Source organism: Ziziphus jujuba, chromosome 3, assembly GCF_031755915.1.
Source record: "Ziziphus jujuba cultivar Dongzao chromosome 3, ASM3175591v1".
Taxonomy (NCBI): Eukaryota; Viridiplantae; Streptophyta; class Magnoliopsida; order Rosales; family Rhamnaceae; genus Ziziphus; species Ziziphus jujuba.
Genome location: NC_083381.1, coordinates 32,563,830 through 32,572,292, shown reverse-complemented (window position 1 = coordinate 32,572,292; position 8,463 = coordinate 32,563,830). Strand labels below are relative to the sequence as shown.

General features: G+C 32.8%; 1 protein-coding gene across 1 annotated transcript; it reads left to right on the top strand.

Annotated features, from left to right (window-relative positions):
* The first annotated feature begins 932 nt into the window (after positions 1-932).
* On the top strand, positions 933-6,006 carry LOC107433409 (probable methyltransferase PMT15). Its single transcript, XM_048476762.2, has 6 exons — positions 933-1,836; positions 3,048-3,258; positions 3,381-3,678; positions 4,503-4,895; positions 5,348-5,425; positions 5,536-6,006. Exons 1-6 carry the CDS (start codon positions 1,132-1,134, stop codon positions 5,783-5,785), a joined length of 1,935 nt encoding a protein of 644 aa, XP_048332719.2. The 5' UTR covers positions 933-1,131; the 3' UTR covers positions 5,786-6,006.
* Positions 6,007-8,463: the final 2,457 nt, after the last annotated feature.

Sequence of the window (8,463 nt, the reverse complement as noted above, 5' to 3'; positions counted from 1 at the left end):
TTTTTTTTTTTTTTTTTTTTTTTGGGAGATGATGAAGTTTTTTAAGTATAATTACTTGTGTGCTAAAAAAGGGATTAATAGGGAAAATGTGGTCATTTAAGTATTTTCTATTTGTTTATGTGCATGGCTTGTTAGACTGTCGACTGAGTTTTATCAACTTCAATCCAATCGTATCCAATTCTAAATAATAATCCAATCACATCTCTGTACCAAAAAATTAAACTGATATTTTTCTTCGGGGTAATTAAAAAAAAAAAACTTTATTAAGTGTTATTTATTAATTAATTGGTAATTACACAACATCATACACCGTAGATAATTAAAAGGTGATCTTTTGCTTACAATGCATTGTAATAAATATTATCATGCATACTCGTTTAATTAGGAGAATCCTCCTCAACCCTTAATTAAGGCTCCAAAAATTAAAAATCGAACCCATTAAGTTGGTATACCACACGAAGAAATGCCTAAAAAATTAGGATTCAGAAGAAGGCAAAGACTGTTCTACTTTCCATTTTAAAAAACCCCAACAAAATTGTTTTCAAAAAACCAAAAAAAAAAATTAATGAATTTCTCCTTAAAAACAACAATGGAAAGCAAGAATTTGTCAAAAAAAAAAGAAAATTTGTTTCCTTTTGTCTTTCAACAATTTTACGACAAAATGGATTAACTTCGATGATAAAATATTGCTACTTGTGTCTATAAAAATACGGGTTTTCCAATAATAAAGCATCCCTATTCATGTATATAAGAACACGAATTCAAATAATTCAGGATACAGAAGAAATAAATAATTTGTATTTAAATAATTTATTAAAAAAAACAATTTTAAAAGCAGTGAACTCCTTCACAAGTCCCGGCGCGTGGGAGCGTGAGTCTCACTTGTCTACTACCTTATCTCCCAAACGAGAACTAATATCAACCCCCCATTTATATATATACATATATATACACACACAGTTAATCCATGTCAACCTTGTAACTCATCACTCTCAATATATACATACACATTTACAAATATATATGTATATACGTTTATATATAACATAAACACGTATAGATACACCCATTTCTCCGTATATTTTCTTCTTCATCTTCTTCTTTCTGTGTTTGAACTTTGATACGTCAACAATGGCTTTTCTAAACCCTTTGAGTTTCTCATTCAAACCCAAAAGACTACCAGCCAACCTCTACTGCATGACTTTAGCCTCAGTCCTCTGTTCGCTCTGCTACCTCGCCGGAATATGGCAACACTCCTCCCGCACCTTCACTGGTTCCTCTTATTCCCTCACCGACGGCCTCTCATGCTCGCTTGCTACCCAAACAAACAGGACGACGGTGCCGGCAATGGCGACGGCGGCGACCACCACCGTCCAACTCAACTTCTCATCCCACCGCCACGCGCAGGACCCACCTTTTGCGGCGGCGCGTAAGCACCACTTCCCGCGGTGCTCGCCGGAGCTGAGTGAGTACACGCCGTGCGAGGACCCGCGGAGGTCGTTGAAGTTCGACAGGGAAAGGTTGGTTTACAGAGAGAGGCACTGCCCGGAGGCCGGCGAGGTTTTGAGGTGTCGAATTCCGGCTCCGAAGAGGTACAGGGTGCCGTTCCGGTGGCCGGAGAGTAGGGAGTCAGTTTGGTTTGCCAATGTGCCGCATAAGGAGTTGACTGTGGAGAAGAAGATGCAGAATTGGGTCCGGTTCAACAAGGGCCGGTTCAGCTTCCCCGGTGGCGGAACCATGTTTCCGAACGGCGCCGATAAGTATATCGACGATATCGGAAAGCTGATCAATCTGAATGATGGGTCTATAAGGACCGCCGTGGACACTGGATGTGGGGTATCTAACATTTTTTTCTTTCTTTTTCTCTTTCACTGTGTTTCTTCAAATTTCTTTCTTTTTGGCACAAATGGAGATGGACCCGACCGCCCGTTTCACTCATTGAACAGCCTTCTGTTTCGTAATGCATCCATATATATATATATATATATAAGGTTTTCTTTATTGGTATAATTTTATAAATTATTTATATAAATATAGCTGTTTATATATCTACCCCTATAGAAATTATACATTCACCAACATATATATATATATATATATATATGAATTATACATAATAATAAGTTAATAACCGATCGAAACTATAGTGCAGAATTTTTTTCTTTTTTTTTTTTTTTTTTTAGTCAGATATAGTGTAGAAAGGTTATTTAAATATATATATATATATATATAATATGTTGAAAAGGTTGAAACGGGCTCTTTTGGATTTCTTTTCTTATATTTATTTCTTGCATAGATTTGCAGTTCAAATCTCTTTGTCAAATCCAAAAGGCAAAACAAATATAAAGAAATTGCTTTTTGAAGGGAAAAAAAATATTAAAAAAAAAAAAAAATCAGACATGAGCCGAAACTAGTTTGCACCAAACTTTTAATGTTCTTCAACTTGCAGTAAATGTTCATAAAGGTGAAGAAAACGCTATATTTTTGTTTCTGTATTCAGTAAACTTGCATTAATTATTATTTTTTTAAGCAATTCTTGTAATGTACTTTATCATAATTTTAGTAATTAATGTAGTTTGGAAATCGCAATTAAAATGTCAAAGGATGAAGTTTTTCAAAGAAGAATATAAGTTTGATTACAGTCAATCTTTCCCTCAGTTATGGCATAAACTCTCTGGAATTGACTAGACTCAGTCTCTCTAACTTTTTGCATCTACACTGTCAACAACACTATTTTGTCCATTCATGTGCACATTTCCTCACAATATAATTTTTATTATTGCTATTATTATTAATTTTCATTTTTAAAAATTTTTAATGTAGGTTCCATAACAAATTATGTAACCCAATCTCTTGTGTCTTATAATAGTATCATAAATCATGCTTTCTCTTATGTAATGGTGCATTATAATGGTAATACAATTTCTTAATCATTAATCTAATAATGGCATGATGATTACATAAATTACTTTCACCTAACATTTTCATTTTTATTTTGAATTAAAACCCATACAAAGTTAACTTTTCATGATTTGCAATAAATTCAGGTGGCAAGTTGGGGTGCCTATCTTTTGTCGAGGAACATCTTAACGGTGTCATTTGCTCCAAGAGACACACATGAAGCTCAGGTCCAATTTGCTCTTGAAAGAGGAGTCCCTGCTTTGATTGGAATTCTTGCTTCCAAACGGCTCCCTTACCCCTCAAGAGCATTTGACATGGCTCATTGCTCTCGCTGTCTCATTCCTTGGGGCCAGTTTGGTAATTTTAATAAGATATTAATAATGAAATATGGTGGATCATATAAAAAGTGAAAAGCTATGTAAGTTGTCATATTACTACAATTATTTCTGTTCAAGTATATTTGTAATTTGATTATGCAGATGGGCTTTACTTAATTGAAATTGATCGGATTTTACGTCCCGGTGGTTACTGGATTATTTCCGGGCCACCAATAAACTGGGAGACACATTGGAAAGGTTGGGAAAGAACACCAGGAGATCTCAAAGCTGAACAATCTGTGATTGAGACAGTAGCAAGAAGCCTATGCTGGAAAAAATTGAAGCAGAAGAATGATATTGCTATTTGGCAAAAACCCACCAATCACCTCCATTGTATCACCAACAGGAAAGTTTTCAAGAAGCCACAATTTTGTCAAGCTCAAGATCCAGATAGAGCATGGTAAGTAATGCTGATTTTGGATGTGTTCCTTTCACTTCTTTCTTTCTAATGCTTTTAGCTTGAGATTTCTATTGAAGAAATGTTATTTGTTGCTACCAGTTATAAGATGGTAGCTTGCTTATGTTATATGGGAATGGATCCTATATAAAATCAAGGTCCGAAAAGTTTTGAACAAAAGCTATTAGCAACATAAGCAACCACTTCATTATTGGTGGACAAATAATAATGGATAGTTTTTCGGGTTAAATTAGAAGAATGTGTTTTGAAAGGGAGATTGACTTATTTGATTGTGAATAAATTCTCTTTTCCATTAGCCAATAATCTTGATCTCAGCAATTAGAAGTAACTTTTGTGGCCATATCAAAAAGGATAAGAAAGCAAATTCTTCCAAATACTAGAGAACACTTTTTTCAGTGATACCAAACCCAATTAGATGATAAAGGCAGAGAACAGGAGGCGCAATACTGTTTCTATGATACTCACTCTGTTAGTTAAACTATCCAACCCACCTATAAAGCCTAAACTGTTGTTGTTTTGATGCCCTCTTCTTTCTCTTTTCCTTAACGCCTTTTTGGTTGCAAAAGATAGCTTCTTCTGGGTCCCAACGTAGCTCTCTCCTGAAGTCAAGTCCTACTTAGCCTTCACTAGGATACAGCTTTAAGCTCTACTAATTAATTTGGTTTTCTTTTTTTTTCTTTTTTTCTTTTAATACCAAAAAATCTTCTTTGTTGAACATAGTTTCTACTGAAAGTCAATAAATGAGTTTAAAATATTTTTACTAATTGAAGATCTACTCAGAAAAACAGCTTTATTTTTGTGTGTAGGTACACTAAAATGGAGGATTGTTTGACCCCACTTCCTCAAGTGGCCCACAAAAAGGAAGTAGCAGGTGGGGAATTGGCAAAATGGCCAGAAAGGCTGAATTCAATTCCTCCAAGGATTATAAGTGGAAGTTTGGAAGGAATTACAGCTAAGATTTTCACAGAGAATACAGAGATATGGAAAAAGAGAGTAGCACATTACAAAGAAGTAAACCGTCAACTTGGTCAGCCTGGGAGGTACAGGAATTTGCTTGATATGAATTCTTTCTTGGGAGGCTTTGCAGCTGCTTTGGTTGATGATCCCGTTTGGGTTATGAACATTGTCCCTGTGGAGGCCGAAGTTAACACTCTTGGTGTCATCTATGAAAGGGGATTGATTGGAACTTACCAAAATTGGTATGCTATTTTCCATGTCACAAACTTTTTAATTTGTTCAAGTTTAGATTTAAACTTTAAAATTATTTTCATTTTGTTTTGATAGAAATATGCAGAATTTTGTTTTGATAGAAATATGCAGAACTTATTTTCATTTTCAATTTTCTTTTAATTCCTTAATGGAATTCAAAAGTCAAACATAAGATCATAGTTTTCAACCAAGATAACCAAGTAAGATAAGACATTTGGTTGACAACTTTATAACCCTTTTCAAAACACATTCTACTTTGTTGCTAACTTCCAAATGAATCTGATTCTTGCTTGTATCCATAAGATTTTTTTTTTTTTTTCTTTTAAATTTAGGCAAGACCACCAACTTTTTTATCACAGAGATAGATTTCCTTCTTTTTCCACTGTAAGTTTCTGACTCTAAAAAAATATAAGTTTCTGACTTAAGAATGTCTTCTTTGTAGGTGTGAGGCTATGTCTACTTACCCAAGAACCTATGATTTCGTTCACTCTGATTCAGTTTTTACCCTCTACAAAGACAGGTAATATCAATTCAACCTTAAAATTCCCACAATTTTCTTTTGTAAACTTCAGAGAAAATTACCATTAGAATTTTGTATAAAATATATATTATATATTACATAATTTACAGGTGTAAAATGGAAGATATACTTTTGGAGATGGATAGGATTTTAAGACCAGAAGGAAGCATAATTATCAGGGATGATGTAGATTTCGTGGTAGAGATCAGGAGCATGATGGATGCAATGGAATATGATACATGGATTGCAAACCATGAGAAAGGACCCCATGAGAGAGAGAAGATACTATTAGCAGTCAAGAGGTATTGGACATCATCATCACCGAATCATATTCAACGAGCAACCAAAAATGTTTCATAGTTCTAGAAGATTGCCCAGTGTTTTTTTTTTTTTTTTTTTAATATTTATGTCAATTATATTAGATTTTTTTTTTTTTTTTGTTTTCCATGTATTGAAATTCAACCGTTTATTGTAGGTGTCTCGATTGTATAGATTTAAGAAATATCTATGAAAGGCATTTTTTAGGCGATGTATGTATCCAAATTTGTTCCTTTTCACTCATGGAATGTGCATCAATTGCATTTTATATCGTCCATAAAGAAAGTTTTTATGAAATATTATCAGATTTCGTGTATTGTGGCCAATGTCTCTAATTTGATCATATTTATAATAACAATAATAATAACAACCAAAAAAATTTATTAAAAAAAACCAAAAAAAAAAAAATTGAAAAACTGGAAAGAAGAACAGGAGTACTTAGTTACCACTAACAATAACCAAATTAACATTCATATATACTGATCTTCCATGTCAAGTGTAATATCACACACACAACTTCACATCATCATATGAATTGACAAGTTCTAGTTTCATTTGGGCTTGATCATTTCAAACATAGAGGCTCTACGAAAGAGTCAAGAGGCTAAATCAATTCCAGAAACAAGGATTCTTGTTTATTCGTAATGCCTAGTTCACTAAAAATCGATAAGTTGTCACCTAAACCAAGAGAACACAGGGAGTGTGACCTTGCCTAATCATGGAAATTTTAAAAATTATAGAATCAAAACCAATACATCAAACTTCAAGTCAATGGAGTATATTCAGACCCTAGATTTTAAGAAAAGAAATACATTACTCTGTTATTGAAAGTAAAACATTTCATGGCACTAATTAATTTTTTTTTTAAGTAATTTTCCATGTTCAGCTAATCACATTATTGTCATGATGCTACTTGTAAATCATAGTTTTTAAATTTAAGCTCTAACTCTAACATAGTAATATGCACCAGTAGTAAGTAACCCTTCCCACCAAATTAAAGAAGAGGGAAAAAACAAGAAATCATAAAGGATAAACATAACAAGCATTTTATGATTGCAACAACTTGCACAAAATTAACTTACTGAAATGGTATCAAGATGCCCTAACTTGCTCTTGGATATACAAAATAAAAAAGCAACTTGGTTGTAATATCTTAACCGAAACATAGATGACATTGTAGCAAAACAAATTCAGTGAAATCTAATATCAACTGTATTCATATACGTGGAAGCTTCTTGTAAATGGTAATTATAATAACACATGTATACGTGGTATTCTAATACCAACTGTATTCATATATATATATATATATGCATGCATTCTAAAATAATAATATATGTATATATGGTAAACATTTTGATAAGCTTCTTGTACCTCTAAATTGATTTGTAAATATATATATATACATATATATATATATATATATATATACATATACATAAATATTTATATTTATATTTTATATTTCATTTAATTATTTATCTTCATATTATTCTTGGCTGGCTTTGCCACCTATATCTTTTATCTTTTATCATTTTCATTTCCTTCCGCATATTTATATTCTGTCTCTTCCATACTCTGTCTCTTCCATATCTGTTCTTCACACTTATCGGTGCTAACCCTCTTGTTCAATCACTGTTCAATCAACTATTCATCAACAGGAATCAAGTCCTCCTTTGCCTATTTAAATGAGCCTCATTCCCATTTCAAAACAAGCTTGGAATAACGGAGTTTTAAGCTAGAGAGAGTTTAGAAAATTTCTGGCAGATTTCTTTTCTATTCTTCTCCTCCTCTTCTTCTCCAAGTGTAATCAATCTATTTATTTATTCTGAGTGTTGAGTGCTTGTAACACTTTGGTTCTTCGTAATCAAGTAAGCATTCATATTTATCATTTATCATTCATTTACTTATCTTAATTATTTATTTTCATATATTGCTTGGCTGGTTCTACCGCCTTCAATATACATAAATATTTATATTTATATTTTATATTTCATTTCCAACAAAGGGGTTAGCACCGATAAGTGTGAAGAACAGATATGGAAGAGACAGAGTATGGAAGAGACAGAATATAAATATGCGGAAGGAAATGAAAATGACAAAAGATAAAAGATATAGGCGGCAAAGCCAGCCAAGAATAATATGAAGATAAATAATTAAATGAAATATAAAATATAAATATAAATATTTATGTATATTGAAGGCGGTAGAACCAGCCAAGCAATATATGAAAATAAATAATTAAGATAAGTAAATGAATGATAAATGATAAATATGAATGCTTACTTGATTACGAAAAACCAAAGTGTTACAAGCACTCAACACTCAGAATAAATAAATAGATTGATTACATTTGGAGAAGAAGAGGAGGAGAAGAATAGAAAAGAAATCTGCCAGAAATTTTCTAAACTCTCTCTAACTCAAAACTCCGTTATTCCAAGCTTGATTTGAAATGGGAATGAGGCTCCTTTAAATAGGCAAAGGAGGACTTGATTCCTGATGGATAGTTGATTGAACAGTGCTCTGTCGATGAATAGTGCATGATTGAACAGTGATTGAACAGTGAGCTGTCAGTGAATAGTGCATGAATAGTTGATTGAACAGTGATCTGCTTTCGGCTCCTTTTACTGTTCATAAATAGTGATTGAACAGTAAAATCTCGTGATTTGCTTTTGTGAGTGGAATTTTGAAAGTAACTTTGTACTGTCAAAGATTCCTGA

What these genes read in the sequence shown, in the direction of transcription:
- LOC107433409 (XM_048476762.2), top strand. Translation starts at nt 1,132, where the DNA reads ATGGCTTTTCTAAACCCTTTGAGTTTCTCATTCAAACCCAAAAGACTA. An exon ending in CATTCCTTGGGGCCAGTTTG is followed by an intron (nt 3,259 to 3,380) that starts GTAATTTTAATA and finishes TTGATTATGCAG; the next exon opens with ATGGGCTTTACTTAATTGAA. An exon ending in ATTGGAACTTACCAAAATTG is followed by an intron (nt 4,896 to 5,347) that starts GTATGCTATTTT and finishes TCTTCTTTGTAG; the next exon opens with GTGTGAGGCTATGTCTACTT.